Source organism: Nerophis lumbriciformis, linkage group LG03 (assembly GCF_033978685.3).
Source record: "Nerophis lumbriciformis linkage group LG03, RoL_Nlum_v2.1, whole genome shotgun sequence".
NCBI lineage: Eukaryota > Metazoa > Chordata > Actinopteri > Syngnathiformes > Syngnathidae > Nerophis > Nerophis lumbriciformis.
This window is the reverse complement of record NC_084550.2, coordinates 28,145,001-28,160,981: the sequence shown is the minus strand read 5'-3', so window position 1 is coordinate 28,160,981 and position 15,981 is coordinate 28,145,001. Positions and strand designations below refer to the sequence as shown.

At 43.0% G+C, this 15,981-nt stretch overlaps 1 protein-coding gene across 2 annotated transcripts in view; it reads right to left on the bottom strand.

The window, feature by feature from the left end:
- Positions 1–15,981, bottom strand: part of zswim5 (zinc finger, SWIM-type containing 5) — a 136,128-nt gene that overhangs the window by 32,066 nt on the left and 88,081 nt on the right. For both annotated transcript variants that reach the window (XM_072912828.1, XM_061936277.2), the window contains exons 2-4: positions 12,613–12,800; positions 10,134–10,302; positions 4,162–4,310 (exon numbers count right to left, since the gene is read on the bottom strand). In XM_072912828.1, coding sequence (XP_072768929.1) covers positions 4,162–4,310; positions 10,134–10,302; positions 12,613–12,800 — 506 coding nt within the window. The remainder of the gene's footprint in view (positions 1–4,161; positions 4,311–10,133; positions 10,303–12,612; positions 12,801–15,981) is intronic.

Sequence of the window (15,981 nt, the reverse complement as noted above, 5' to 3'; positions counted from 1 at the left end):
ACGGGGTATCAGACTGTCTGATTGTGGCAGTCCGCTCCCTGTATGATCAGTGACAGAGCTTGGTCCGCATGGCCGGTAGTAAGTCGGACACGTTTCCAGTGAGGGTTGGACTCCGCCAAGGCTGCCCTTTGTCACCGATTCTGTTCATAACTTTTATGGACAGAATTTCTAGGCGCAGTCAAGGCGTTGAGGGGATCTGGTTTGGTGGATGCAGGATTAAGTCTCTGCTTTTTGCAGATGATGTGGTCCTGATGGCTTCATGTGGCCAGGATCTTTAGCTCTCACTGGATCGGTTCGCAGCTGAGTGTGAAGCGACTGGGATGAGAATCAGCTCCTCCAAGTCTGAGTCCATGGTTCTCGCCCGGAAAAGGGTGGAGTGCCATCTCCGGGTTGGGGAGGAGATCTTGCCCCAAGTGGAGGAGTTCAAGTACCTCGGAGTCTTGTTCACGAGTGGGGGAAGAGTGGATCGTGAGATCGACAGGCGGATCGGTGCGGCGTCTTCAGTAATGCGGACGCTGTATCGATCCGTTGTAGTGAAGAAGGAGCTGAGCCGGAAGGCAAAGCTCTCAATTTACCGGTCGATCTATGTTCCCATCCTCACCTATGGTCATGAGCTTTGGGTTATGACCGAAAGGACAAGATCACGGGTACAAGCGGCCGAAATGAGTTTCCTCCGCCGGGTGTCGGGGCTCTCCCTTAGAGATAGGGTGAGAAGCTCTGCCATCCGGGAGGAGCTCAAAGTAAAGCCGCTGCTCCTCCACATCGAGAGGAGCCAGATGAGGTGGTTCGGGCATCTGGTCAGGATGCCACTCGAACTCCTCCCTAGGGAGGTGTTTAGGGCACGTCCGACCGGTAGGAGGCCGCGGGGAAGACCCAGGACACGTTGGGAAGACTATGTCTCCCGGCTGGCCTGGGAACGCCTCGGGGTCCCACGGGAAGAGCTGGACGAAGTGGCTGGGGAGAGGGAAGTCTGGGCTTCCCTGCTTAGGCTGCTGCCCCCGCGACCCGACCTCGGATAAGCGGAAGAAGATGGATGGATGGATGGATATATATATATACAGTGGGGCAAAAAAGTATTTAGTCAGCCACCAATTGTGTAAGTTCTCCCACTTAAAATGATGACAGAGGTCTGTAATTTTCATCATAGGTACACTTCAACTGTGAGAGACAGAATGTGAAAAAAAAATCCAAAAATTCACATTGTAGGATTTTTAAAGAATTTATTTGTAAATTAAGGTGGAAAATAAGTATTTGGTCAATAACAAAAATTCAACTCAATACTTTGTAATATAACCTTTGTTGGCAATAACAGAGGTCAAACGATTACTATAGGTCTTTACCAGGTTTGCACACACAGTAGCTGGTATTTTGGCCCATTCCTCCATGCAGATCTTCTCGAGAGCAGTGATGTTTTGGGGCTGTCGCCGAGCAACACGGACTTTCAACTTCCTCCACAGATTTTCTATGGGGTTGAGGTCTGGAGACTGGCTAGGCCACTCCAGGACTTTCAAATGCTTCTTACAGAACCACTCCTTCGTTGCCCGGGCGGTGTGTTTGGGATCATTGTCATGCTGGAAGACCCAGCCACGTTTCATCTTCAAAGCTCTCACTGATGGAAGGAGGTTTTGGCTCAAAATCTCACGATACATGGCCCCATTCATTCTTTCCTTAACACGGATCAGTCAGCCTGTCCCCTTAGCAGAAAAACAGCCCCAAAGCATGATGTTTCCACCCCCATGCTTCACAGTAGGTATAGTGTTTTCGGGATGCAACTCAGTATTCTTCTTCCTCCAAACACGACGAGTTGAGTTTATACCAAAAAGTTCTATTTTGGTTTAATCTGACCACATGACATTCTCCCAATCCTCTGCTGTATCATCTATGTGCTCTCTGGCAAACTTCAGACGGGCCTGGACATGCACTGGCTTAAGCAGGGGGACACGTCTGGCACTGCAGGATTTGATTCCCTGTTGGCGTAGTGTGTTACTGATGGTAACCTTTGTTACTTTGGTCCCAGCTCTCTGCAGGTCATTCACCAGGTCCCCCCGTGTGGTTCTGGGATTTTTGCTCACCGTTCTCATGATCATTTTGACCCCACGGGATAAGATCTTGCGTGGAGCCCCAGATCGAGGGAGATTATCAGTGGTCTTGTACGTCTTCCATTTTCTGATAATTGCTCCTACAGTTGATTTTTTTACACCAAGCTGCTTGCCTATTGTAGATTCACTCTTCACAGTCTGGTGCAGGTCTACAATTATTTTCCTGGTGTCCTTCGACAGCTCTTTGGTCTTGGCCATAGTGAAGTTTGGAGTCTGACTGTTTGAGGCTGTGGACAGGTGTCTTTTATACAGATAGCGAGTTCAAACAGGTGCCATTAATACAGGTAACGAGTGGAGGACAGAAGAGCTACTTAAAGAAGAAGTTACAGGTCTGTGAGAGCCAGAGATCTTCCTTGTTTGAAGTGACCAAATACTTATGTTCCACCATAATTTACAAATGTGAATTCCTGGATTTTTTTTCACATTCTGTCTCTCACAGTTGAAGTGTACCTATGATGAAAATTACAGACCTCTGTCATCATTTTAAGTGGGAGAACTTGCACAATTGGTGGCTGACTAAATACTTTTTTGCCCCACTGTATATATATATATATATATATATATATATATATTTTTTTTTTGGGGTTTTTTTTTTTGTTTTTGTTTGTTTGTTTGTTTTTGTTTTGTTTTTGTTTTTGTTTGTTTGTTAAATTTTTATTTTATTTAAAGGACAGATTAAAAAAATAATTTTTTTTTTTTTTTTTTTAAAGGACATTATATATATTTTTTTGTAATAATTACTTCTTTTTTTTATTTTTTTATTTTTTTATTTAAAACAATTATTATGCTTTCACTTAGAATATTGGCCAAAATGTTCCTAAGATGTATCGCACCAATTTCCTTTCATTTTAATACATTTGACAAAAAGTACACACATTATAGCGGTAAAACAAGTGGAAATAATACGAATTTAAGCGGAAAAACTGAATTTTATTAATTTATTACGTACAGTATTTGGTATAGTACTGCCATACTATTAAATCATATTCAGTACTATACCGCCTCTAAAAAGTACCGGTCCCCCATCCTCCGCCCCTCCTGTCGTTGTCAGGTCGCGACATTGCTGGTTTTAGGAGCAGAGGAGCATGTTGGGCAGCGCACACACACAGAGTACTTACAAGCAGACACAGTGTGTAGACAGAAAAGGGAGAATGGACGCATTTTGGTGTAAAAAGTAAAGATAAAAGTGAAGTTATAACACTGAAATTTTTCCAACCACTCTGACTTACGGTTAGATTTGTTCCGCTTGAAACTAATCTTGACTGCAAGGGAATGTTGCACACTGTCAGGAAATATAATTATGGTGGGAGAACAACATTTATTTAGTCTGAAATGAGCCCTAAAGGAAGGACTGTCGCGGCAATGCATTGTGGGTAACAATGTGCATACACCTATGAGTCATACAGCTTAATTCTAACTGTTTCAATATATTTATCATTTCTATATTCAGTTCAGTTTCCCATCTTTAACATTCAAAACATTTGAAATTCAAATCATTCCTTCAATCAACATTCAATTTTTTGTTACAATAAAGACAATAATGAAATTTTTTTGTGGTCCCTTTATTTAGAAAAGTATCGAAAAGTACCGAAAAGTATCGAAATCCATTTTTGGTACTGATACTAAGATATATATATATATATATATATATATAAATAATGGATATATATTTAATTATTGAATATTAAGAGTATTTTAAAGTTCAACTTCCATGACGACCTCTTTAAAGTTGTGTAAATAATTAGAAATATCAAGCAGCTAAAATGTGTCAAACATGGACAAGTGTGGAGAGTGTTTTGCTTTTTTCCCATCATGCCTTGCAATGGATTTAAATGAGTGTAATTTTGACTTTTTTTACGGTGTAGAGACGTTTATTTGATAATATCCACAAAGTTCAGCGTGTTCAAGTGACTGTGTGTGTTGACTTTCTGTGCTGGTTGGATTTCATTTTTTCTGCCCCATGACTAGGGAAGGTTGTTCGGCTCGGGTCACCCCTGATCATCTAATCCAGTGTTAATATCGGGCCCTGGGACCTCTGTCAAGCTGGGAGTTAAACAAGTACCTTAGCAAACATGGAATTGAGCTGCTTGCCAGAGCCGTAGTAGCCTCCCTGGGACAGGAACTGCTTGACCTGTTCCCGGACTTGATCCTCGTCCAGGTGCCAGCAGTTGTCGTCGTCGATGCTGGCGCCGGCGGTGGGATCGGGAGCACCTGGGGAACCACATGTGGTGGGTAAATAATCATCATGTCACTTCAGATCATTGGCATCTCACTTTAAAAGAAGGCCTGACTAGAAAAGCGCCCTACTTCCTGCGCTTATCCAGGATTTCCCCTCATTCACCATGTTGACCTCTCCTCGGACTCACCTTTTTTGTTCTCTTCTGTCACGTTTCTAAATACGGATGAAGAAATGCTAAAAGTGGGGGCTTTGATCAAGCGAGAGGAGAACCACACCGCAGGAAACATTCCTCAATCAAAGACTCAATGACCCTCCCTCCTCTTGTCAAACTTGGACAGGAAACACAATGTGCTGTTTCCTTTCCCGGAGACTTGGGGAATGTCAACATCAACGGACGGGACGAAGCAGACATATACGCTTAATTGCCAAAAGTATTTGGCCAGCCATCCAAATGATGAGAATCGGGTGTCCTAACCACTTGGCCGTCATCATGGTGCGGGGTTGTTTTTCCACGAATTGGGCTCGGCCCCTTTAGTTCCAGTGAACGGAACTTTGAATGCTCCAGGATACCAACTGATTAGGCCCACAGGTGCATCAAATCAAGCACTTAGGCATCCACAGTCTGTGGTGCCCTCAGGTGGTCAGGGAGAGCGTTCCACAGACTGGGAGCGGCGGAGCAGGCCCCTTAGTTTCAGTGAACGGAACTTTGAATGCTCCAGGATACCAAGTGATTAGGCCCACAGGTGTATAAAATCAAGCACGTAGGCGTCCACAGTCTGTGGCACCCTCAGGTGGTCAGGGAGAGCGTTCCACAGACTGGGGAGCGGCGGAGCAGAAAGCCACGGTCTCCCATTGTTCGTAGCTTTGTCCTCGGGAGGTTGGAGGAGGTTAGCCTGTCCGGAGCGCAGGTGTCGTGTGGAGGATTTCGGGTGTATAAAAATCAAGCACTTGACTGTTTGTACAAACATTTGTGAAAGAACGGGCTGCTCTCAGTGATTTTCAGCGTGGAACTGTCATAGGATGCAACAAATCCAGTCGTGAAATTTCCTCGCTCCTAAATATTCCAAAGTCAACTTTATTGTAAGAAATGTGAAGAGTTTGGGAACAACAGCAACTCAGCCACCAAGTGGTAGGCCACGTAAACTGACAGAGGTCAGCATAGTGCAAATACTTTCTGCACAGTCACATGCTACAGAACTACCTTCCAATTAGCCCACCTACAGTACGCAGAGAGCTTCATGGAATGGGTTTCCATGGCCGGGCAGCTGCATCTAAGCCATACATCACCAAGTCCAATGCAAAGCGTGGGATGCAGGGGTGTAAAGGAAATCACCACTGGACTCTAGAGCAGTGGAGACGCCTTCTCTGGACTGATGAATCACACTTTTCCATCTGGCAATCTGATGGACCAGTCTGGGTTTGGAGGTTGCCAGGAGGACGCTACATTTCCGACTGCATTGTGCCGAGTGTGAGATTTGGTGGAGGAGGAATTATGGTGCGGGGTTGTTTTCAGGAGTTAGTTCCAGTGAAAGGAACTTTGAATGCTCCAACAAAGATTGATAAGATTTACAATGAATAAGCAGTCAGGAATAGGTGTGTTTTGAGTCTTGATTTGAAGAGGGATATTGAGTCTAAGTTAACGAAGGTCTGGTGGTAATGAGTTCCAAAGATGAGAGGGCTGAGCGGCCGAAAGGTCAGAGAGATATGACGGGGTGGGGTTATGGATCGCTTTGAAAGTGAGGAGAATTATTAACTTGACTGGCCTGCACAGAGTCCTGACCTGCACCCCATAGAACAGTGTTTTTCAACCTTTTTTGAGCTAAGGCACATTTTTTGTGTTGAAAAAAAACCCAGAGGCATACCACCAGCAGAAATCATTCAAAAACTAAACTCAGTTGACAGTAAGAAGTCGTTGGATATGACTTTAAAGCATAACCAAGCATGCATGACTATAGCTCTTGTCTCAAAATAGGTGTACTGTCACCACCTGTCACATCACACCCTGTCTTATTTGGACTTTTTTGCTGTTTTCCTGTGTGTAATGTTTTACTTCTTGTCTTGCGCTCCTATTTTGGTGTTTTTTTCTCTTTTTTTGGTATTTTCCTGTAACAGTTTTATGTCTTCCTTTGAGCGATATTTCCCGCATCTACTTTGTTTTAGCAATCAAGAATATTTCAGTTGTTTTTATCCTTCTTTGTGGGGACATTGTTGATTGTCATGTCATGTACATTAACTTTGCTCCACAGTAAGTCTTTGCTGTCGTCCAGCATTCTGTTTTTGTTTACTTTGTAGCCAGTTCAGTTTTAGTTTCATTCTGCATAGCCTTCCCTAAGCTTCAATGCCTTTTCTTAGGGGCACTCACCTTTTGTTTATTTTTGGTTTAATCATTAAACACCTTTTTACCTGCACCCTGCCTCCCGCTGTTCCCGACATCTACAAAGCAATTAGCTACCTGCTGCCACCTACATCCTACGACTCTCCTCCATCTTTTTCTTCACATCCTGTCCTGTCAATCCACTCCTTCCATCGCCTTCCTGACCACCGCCATGACGCCTCCAGAATGGAGAGAGGAAGCAGTAATCAAACGGGCCATTTGAAGCCCCCGGTCTTTGTAGCCCCAGGTCTTTGTAGCCTCCGGGAGCGGCGAGGCTCTGATGTGTCACAGCCGCTGGGTTCGCAGACTGGACGTTTCAAGTCGGCATGTCGCTGTGAAGATATCGCTCGGGGTGCAGCTCCAGGGATGAGACTTTTCCAGCAGGAAAGTACTCGTAAAAATGTCAAACATTTCAGACGGCAAAGCATTGAAAAACACGGAGAGTACCCAGCAGGTCATTGGGCAATCAACTGGACTTGGTCTTAGAAGTCGGGTTCATCACTTCTTGCTCATCAACTTAGGTCGGTCAGGTCTAGACTAGATGCTAGTAGGGTTGTGCCCCAGACCAATATAAATACATTTATAAATGTTATTTCCATACTTTTCTAAATAAAGGGCACCCCAAAAAATGTCATTATTGTCTTTATTTGAACAAAAAGTCTTAAAGTACATGAAACATATGTTTATTATTGCCATTTAGTCCTTAAATAAAATAGTGAACTTGTCTTTTAGTAGTAAGTAAACAAACAAAGACTCCTAATTAGTCTGCTGATGTATGCAGTAACATATTGTGTCATTTATACACCTATTATTTTGTACACATTATGAGGGACAAACTGTATAAAATGGATTAATAATCCACTTGTTCATTTACTGTTAATATCTGCTTGCGTTCTGTTTTAACATGTTCTATACCCCCCCCCCCCAAAAGGTAGCAAACCTTTAGAATAGGATACAGTTTGTCTCACTACTGTATTGGAAATTTTATAATAAAGTAGTCAAACAAAATTGTCTTTCTTGGATTTACTTGAGAAGCTCGAGCATCTAAAAAAAAGCACAGGTCACATTCATGTAAGGAGTACGCAATAGGAAGTTGTGTTGTCCTGATACCAATATTTTGGTACCAGTATCAAAATGTATTTTGATATTTTCCGGTACTTTTCGAAATAAAGGGGACCACAAAAAATGTCATTATTGTCTTTATTGGAACAAAAAATGTTAGTGTACATGAAACATATGTTTATTATTGTCATTTAGTCCTTAAATAAAATAGTGAACTTGTCTTTTAGTAGTAAGTAAACAAACAAAGACTCCTAATTAGTCTGCTGACGTATGCAGTAACATATTGTGTCATTTATACACCTATTATTTTGTACACATTATGAGGGACAAACTGTAACAAATGCATTATCAATCCACTTGTTCATTTACTGTTAATATCTGCTTATTTTCTGTTTTAACATGTTCTATCTACACTTCTGTTAAAATGTAATAATCACTTATTCTTCTCTTCTTTGATACTTGACATTAGTTTTGGATGATACCACACATTTAGGTATGGATCTGATACCAAGTAGTTACAGTATCATACATTGGTCATATTCAAAGTCCTCATGTGTCCAGGGACGTATTTACTGACTTTATAAACATAATATAAATTTAAAAAAACGATTTTGTGATGCTAAAAAATATAGTAGTATCGACTAGATACTTGGTATCATTACAGTGGATGTCAGGTGTAGATCCACCCATGGCGTTTGTTTACATTGTGACGCCGGTGAGCTATTGTATCCTCCTAATATACGTACATTTATTAAAACCGAAAGAAGATGTTGTGATGCCAAAAAAATATCGATGTAATCATAGTAGTATCGACTAGATACGCTCCTATACTCTGTATCATTACAGTGGATGTCAGGTGTAGATCCACCCATGGCGTTTATTTACATTGTGACACCGGTGAGCTATTGTATCCTCCTACGGTGTGTAGTGAAGCATGTTGAGCTAGTCCTCGTCCTCCAGTGATAATGCTACTTGTAAGAAACTTACTTTATTTGTCGCCATGGAGACCAGGATTAGTGATTTAGAAGTAGCTAAAACATTGGGGATGGATGTTAGCCTCTGAGGGTGTTTCAGTGTTATAACTTCACCTTTATCTTTTTTACACCAAAATGCTTTTTAGAGGCGGTATAGTACCGAATTTGATTCATTAATATCGCGGTACTATACTAGTACCGGTATACTGCACAAGCCTAGGTGCTGGTGCCAAAGATAAAGCCCCAACTACAGTTAGGGTATAAATAGTGGGCTTTGGCACCAGCTTCTAGACTAGATCTAACCAGTCTGAGTTAGCTTCTAGACTAGATCTAACCAGTCTGTGTTAGCTTCTAGACTAGATCTAACCAGTCTAAGTTAGCTTCTAGACTAGATCTAACCAGTCTAAGTTAGCTTCTTGATTAGATCTAACAAGTCTAAGTTAGCTTCTAGACTAGATCGAACCAGTCTAAGTTAGCTTCTAGACTAGATCTAGCCAGTCTGAGTTAGCTTCTAGACGAGATCTAACCAGTCTAAGTTAGCTTCTAGACTAGATCTAACCAGTCTAAGTTAGCTTCTAGACTAGATCTAACCAGTATAAGTTGAGGAGAATGACTTGATGAAAGCCCACCTATGGCACAGCCTAGACTCCGCCCCCTATCTGCACCTCAGGGTCTACCTCTACCTGCACCTCAGGGTCTACCCCTACCTGCACCTCAGGGTCTACTCCTACCTGCACCTCAGGGTCTACTCCTACCTGCACCTCAGGGTCTACCTCTACCTGCACCTCAGGGTCTACTCCTACCTGCACCTCAGGGTCTACCTCTACCTGCACCTCAGGATCTACCTCTACCTGCACCTCAGGGTCTAACCCTACCTGCACCTCAGGGTCTACCTCTACCTGCACCTCAGGGTCTACCCCTACCTGCACCTCAGGGTCTACCCCTCCCTGCACCTCAGGATCTACCTCTATCTGCACCTCAGGGTCTACTCCTACCTGCACCTCAGGGTCTACCTCTACCTGCACCTCAGGGTCTACCTCTACCTGCACCTCAGGGTCTACCCCTACCTGCACCTCAGGGTCTACCCCTACCTGCACCTCAGAATCTACCTCTATCTGCACCTCAGGGTCTACCCCTACCTGCACCTCAGGGTCTACCTCTACCTGCACCTCAGGGTCTACCTCTACCTGCACCTCAAGGTCTACCTCTACCTGCACCTCAGGATCTACCTCTACCTGCACCTCAGGGTCTACCTCTACCTGCACCTCGGTCTACAAACATGTCCAGACTCTGGACAGGGAGGACGGATGGTACAGAAGAGGAGTGAGGGATGCCATCTATGTCAAGATTGACAAAAACATCCCTGAACAGAAGAGGTGGTCTCCCACATACAACACTGTCCTTTCAACCCCCCAAAACAACCCCGATAAAGGAAGTTGTCTCACCATGAACCTGGTTGATCTCAGAGTTGGATGAGAGGATCTCATCTGCCAGCTTCTGAGCCGTGGGCAGCACCTCTGTGTGGTGGGCTGTGATCAGGTACTGGACCAGTTTCTGCAGCTGGTCCCGGTTCATCTGGAACAGGGTCTCGGAGATGGGCAAGCGGAGCTTCACCTGCAACAATAACAGAATGAAAGCATAACATTTTGTTTTTGCATGTTAATTCTTGTAATTACTACCAAGGATCTGTATTACATGATACACTTTTCAAAAACAGCAGTACCTTGATATCCATTAGTAAGACCGTATCGTAGAAAAAACAAAGCAATTTTTTTGCCATAATAAATAAATAAATAAACACACCATAGTAGAAACCCCGTTTCCATATGAGTTGGGAAAGTGTGTTAGATGTAAATATAAACGGAATACAATGATTTGCAAATCATTTTCAAGCCATATTCAGTTAAATATGCTACAAAGACAACATATTTGATGTTCAAACTCATAAACATTTTTGTTTTTGCAAATAATCATTAACTTTAGAATTTGATGCCAGCGACACGTGACAAAGAAGTTGGGAAAGGTGGCAATAAATACTGATAAAGTTGAGGAATGCTCATCAAACACTTATTTGGAACATCCCACAGGTGTGCAGGCTAATTGGGAACAGGTGGGTGCCATGATTAGGTATAAAAGTAGATTCCATGAAATGCTCAGTCATTCACAAACAAGGATGGGGCGAGGGTCACCACTTTGTCAACAAATGCGTGAGCAAATTGTTGAACAGTTTAAGAAAAACCTTTCTCAACCAGCTATTGCAAGGAATGTAGGGATTTCACCATCTACGCTCCGTAATATCATCAAAAGGTTCAGAGAATCTGGAGAAATCACTGCACGTAAGCAGCTAAGCCCGTGACCTTCCATCCCTCAGGCTGTACTGCATCAACAAGCGACATCAGTGTGTAAAGGATATCACCACATGGGCTCAGGAACACTTCAGAAACCCACTGTCAGTAACTACAGTTGGTCGCTACATCTGTAAGTGCAAGTTAAAACTCTCCTATGCAAGGCGAAAACCGTTTATCAACAACACCCAGAAACGCCGTCGGCTTCGCTGGGCCTGAGCTCATCTAAGATGGACTGATACAAAGTGGAAAAGTGTTCTGTGGTCTGACGAGTCCACATTTCAAATTGTTTTTGGAAACTGTGCACGTCGTGTCCTCCGGACCAAAGAGGAAAAGAACCATCCAGATTGTTATAGGCGCAAAGTGGAAATGGCAGCATGTGTGATGGTATGGGGGTGTATTAGTGCCCAAGACATGGGTAACTTACACATCTGTGAAGGCGCCATTAATGCTGAAAGGTTTTGGAGCAACATATGTTGCCATCCAAGCAACGTTACCATGGACGCCCCTGCTTATTTCAGCAAGACAATGCCAAGCCACGTGTTACATCAACATGGCTTCATAGTAAAAGAGTGCGGGTACTTTCCTGGTCCGCCTGCAGTCCAGACCTGTCTCCCATTGAAAATGTGTGGCGCATTATGAAGCCTAAAATACTGTTGAACGACTGAAGCTCTACATAAAACAAGAATGGGAAATCATTCCACTTTCAAAGCTTCAACAATTAGTTTCCTCAGTTCCCAAACATTTACTGAGTGTTGTTAAAAGGAAAGGCCATGTAACACAGTGGTGAACATGCCCTTTCCCAACTACTTTGTCACGTGTTGCAGCCATGAAATTCTAAGTTAATTATTATTTGCAAAAAAAAAAAAAAAGTTTATGAGTTTGAACATCAAATATGTTGTCTTTGTAGTGCATTCAATTGAATATGGGTTGAAAAGGATTTGTAAATCATTGTATTCCGTTTATATTTACATCTAACACAATTTCCCAACTCATATGGAAACGGGGTTTGTAATAATAATTACCTCTATTATCAACAATACAATTGTGTCAAATGCAACAATACATATATGTCATGATAACTTCAAATACAAAAGAAAGCAGATAAGTGGAGGGGAAGAAAGAGAAGCCAAATATATTAACCTTGTAGATTGTTATAGTACCAATAGGGGGCCATGTGTTACAACGTCTTGGAGTTGCGACTGTAATTGAAACTCAGAAAAGTGATTTAAAAACAAGATGTAGATGACTGCACAGCAATTTTTTAATGTCGCAATAAAAAATGTTTGTGTTTTTAAAAAAAAAATATATATATATATATTTATTAACAAACATAAAAATACCAAAAATGTACCGTATCGATTCCCAGGTAACGGTAATTGTTACCGTATCGGTTAAAATGTCAACAGCACCCATCCCGCTGAGAATGTTGTCATCCATTAAAACTGTTGATCTAATTTCACTTAATTATGGTCTGTTTTACATTAAAGACAAAGATAGAAACATCAAGTTGCTGATGAGTTGAAATGTATGACAAGTTGAACAATTTAATGCTTATATACCACAAACATTTTTTTACCTGTTCGGGTTTGCGGATCCTGTACAGGGACAGCGCCACCACGTGGGCGCAGTAGAAGATGTCGCGGTTCCCGCAGCCGCAGGTGACGGAGGTTATTTTGCAACGATCGAAGCTGATGGCCACCTTGTGGGTGACCTCCGGCTCTGAGGGGGAGGCGGGCTCAGTGACGGTGCCGCTCAGGTGAAACCCTGGAAGACAAAGAGAGGACGGGCCCAGTTTTAGCGGACTCCCTTTTTTGGCTGAGACAAAAATGTGTTTAATAATATATATATATATATATTGGCCAAAAGTAGCATGGAACTTGGTCCTCTCTAATCCCGAACAAGCAGATACAAAACACACTTTTACGACTGGTCACACGCAGAGGTGGGTAGAGGAGCCAGAAATTGTACTCAAGTAAGAGTACTGTTACTTTAGAGATGAAAGTAAATCAAGTAAAAGTAAGGAGTAGTCACCCAAATATTTACTTGAGTAAAAGTCAAAAGTATGTTGTGAAAAAACGACTCAAGTACTGATGAGTAACCTGTTCCTTTAACGATGACGGCAACAAATAATGCACAAAAACATAAAAATAGCAATGAGCAAATTCAGAGCCAGGAATATTTCTTAAGCAACTAAAACAATAATATATATTAAATAATAATACATTAACATAAAAAAAATGAAAGCAAATTGAGCCACAGTAACTTAACAGTACCATAGGCTCAGTAGGCAGAGATTACAAAGGAAAATAACAAGTTAGTGACGGAGGCAGATAATTAGATGTATCCATATTTGTGTGAAGCATTTAAGTCCCATCTTAAAACGTATTATTTTCGGGTCTCCCTATGTCTAGCATTAAAAGATTACAGTTGGTACAAAATGCGGCTGCTAGACTTTTGACAAGAACAAGAAAGTTTGATCATATTACCCCTATACTGGCTCACCTGCACTGGCTTCCTGTGCACTTAAGATGCGACTTTAAGGTTTTACTACTTACGTATAAAATACTACAAGGTCTAGCTCCATCCTATCTTGCTGATTGTATTGTACCATATGTCCCGGCAAGAAATCTGCTTTCAAAGAACTCCGGCTTATTAGTGATTCCCAGAGCCCATAAAAAGTCTGCGGGCTATAGAGCGTTTTTTATTGGGACTCCAGTACTATGGAATGCCCTCCCGGTAACAGTTAGAGATGCTACCTCAGTAGAAGCATTTAAGTCCCATCTTAAAACTCATTTGTATACTCTAGCCCAGGGGTCGGCAACCCGCGGCTCCGGAGCCGCATGCGGTTCTTTGATCACTCTGATGCGGCTCAGCAGCTTACTTGCTGAACCCCGCAATTTTCCCGGGAGACTTGCGGATTTCAGTGCCTCTCGCAGAAAACTTTCGGGAATAATATTCATCGATTTTCACCCTTACAGCTATAATAAGGGCGTGCCATGATGGTACAACATTTGGCGTCCTCTACAATCTGTATTAACAGCGTGCCAGTCCAACACTTGTTATACAATATACATCTTCTGCTTGCACACGTACGTGACAGCAATGCATACTTAGTCAACAGCTAGACAGGTTACACTGACGGTGACCATATAAAACAACTTTAACACTCTTACTAATAATGCGCCACACTTTGAACCAAAACCAAACAAGAATGACAAACACATTTCGGGAGAACATCTGCACCTTAACACAACATAAACACAACAGAACAAACACCCATGCAGCCCTTACTCTTCCGGGCTACATTATACACCCCTGCTACCACCAAACCCCGCCCCCACCCCAACCCTGATCCCTCACACATCAACCCCCCCCCCTCTCTCTCTGTGCGTCGGTTGAGGTGGGCGGGGTTTGGTAGCGGGGGTGTATAATGTATCCCGGAAGAGTTAGGACTGCATGGGATTCTGGGTATTTGTCCTGTTGTGTTTATGTTGTGTTACGGTGCAGATGTTCTCCCGAAATGTGTTTGTCATTCTTGTTTGGTGTGGGTTCACAGTGTGGCGCATTATTAGTAAGAGTGTTAAACTTTTTTTTATACCGCCACCGTCAGTGTAACCTGTGTGGTTGTTGACCAAGTATGCCTTGCTGTCACCTACGTGAGCAAGCAGAAGCCCCATACAACGTGTGGCTGATCAGGCACGCTGGTTGTGGTGGGTGCTAAATGCTGTACCATCACGGTACGCATGCACGCATGACTCTGACAAACGCCATCCATTTAATGTCGTACCAGCTGTCAAATTCCTTATTAAGGTGTGGGCAGCGTGTCTGAGACCCCTGGTTTATACATAGCACAAAGCAAAGAAAAAACTTTGTATGCAATGTTAATTCATTTAAAATTTCAAAAAAATTTTGCGGCTCCCATTGTTCTCTATAATTTGTGAAACTGGTCAAAATGGCTCTTTGACTGGTAAAGGTTGCCGACCCCTGCTCTAGCCTTTAAATAGCCCCCCTTTTTTAGACCAGTTGATCTGCCGTTTCTTTTCTTTTCTCCTCTGCTCCGCCCTATCCGTTGTGGAGGGGGAGACACACAGGTCCGGTGGCCATGGATGGGGTGCTGGCTGTCCGGGGTCGGGACCCGGGGTGGACCGCTCGCCTGTGTATCGGTTGGGAACATCTCTGCGCTGCTGACCCGTCTCCGCTCGGGATGGTTTCCTGCTGACCCCACTGTGGACTGGACTCTTACTGTTATGTTGGATCCACTATGGACTGTACTCTCACAATACTATGTTAGACCCACTCGACATCCATTGCATTCGGTCTCCCCTAGAGAGGGGGGGGGGGGGTTACCCACATATGCGGTCCTCTCCAAGGTTTCTCATAGTCATTCACATCGACGTCCCACTGGGGTGAGTTTTTCCTTGCCCTTATGTGGGCTCTGTACCGAGGATGTCGTTGTGGCTTGTGCAGCCCTTTGAGACACTTGTGATTTAGGGCTATATAAATAAACATTGATTGATTGATTGATTGATTACAAAACAGCTAGTGTTCTTTATTTGTTATCTCTTGGTTGTCTGCAAATACTGTGTGCCTACTTTTGAGAATGTGAAGGGGGAAGATCTTCTCTGCTTCTCGTCTAAAACCGACTTTAGATAATAAACAAAAGGGACCTGGAGTGAGCTGGGAGAAAGGGGGAGTAGTAATAAATTATTTCTCTTATCTTTCCCTTTGCCCAGCTGTGGAGAAAGGGACAAGGAGGGTGGGGGCAAGAGAGACGAGATAAAAGAAGAAGTTTTGCCGTATGAAAAGTTAGACCAATTTAGCTGTGCGAGTGAGCGCTTCTGTACGGGATTTGGTCTCAAGTTGAGAAATTACAAAATACCTATTCTGTCTCTGGTGGTTCTTCTACTCAGCTTTACGTGTCATAAAAGAGCTTGGGAGTGACCAG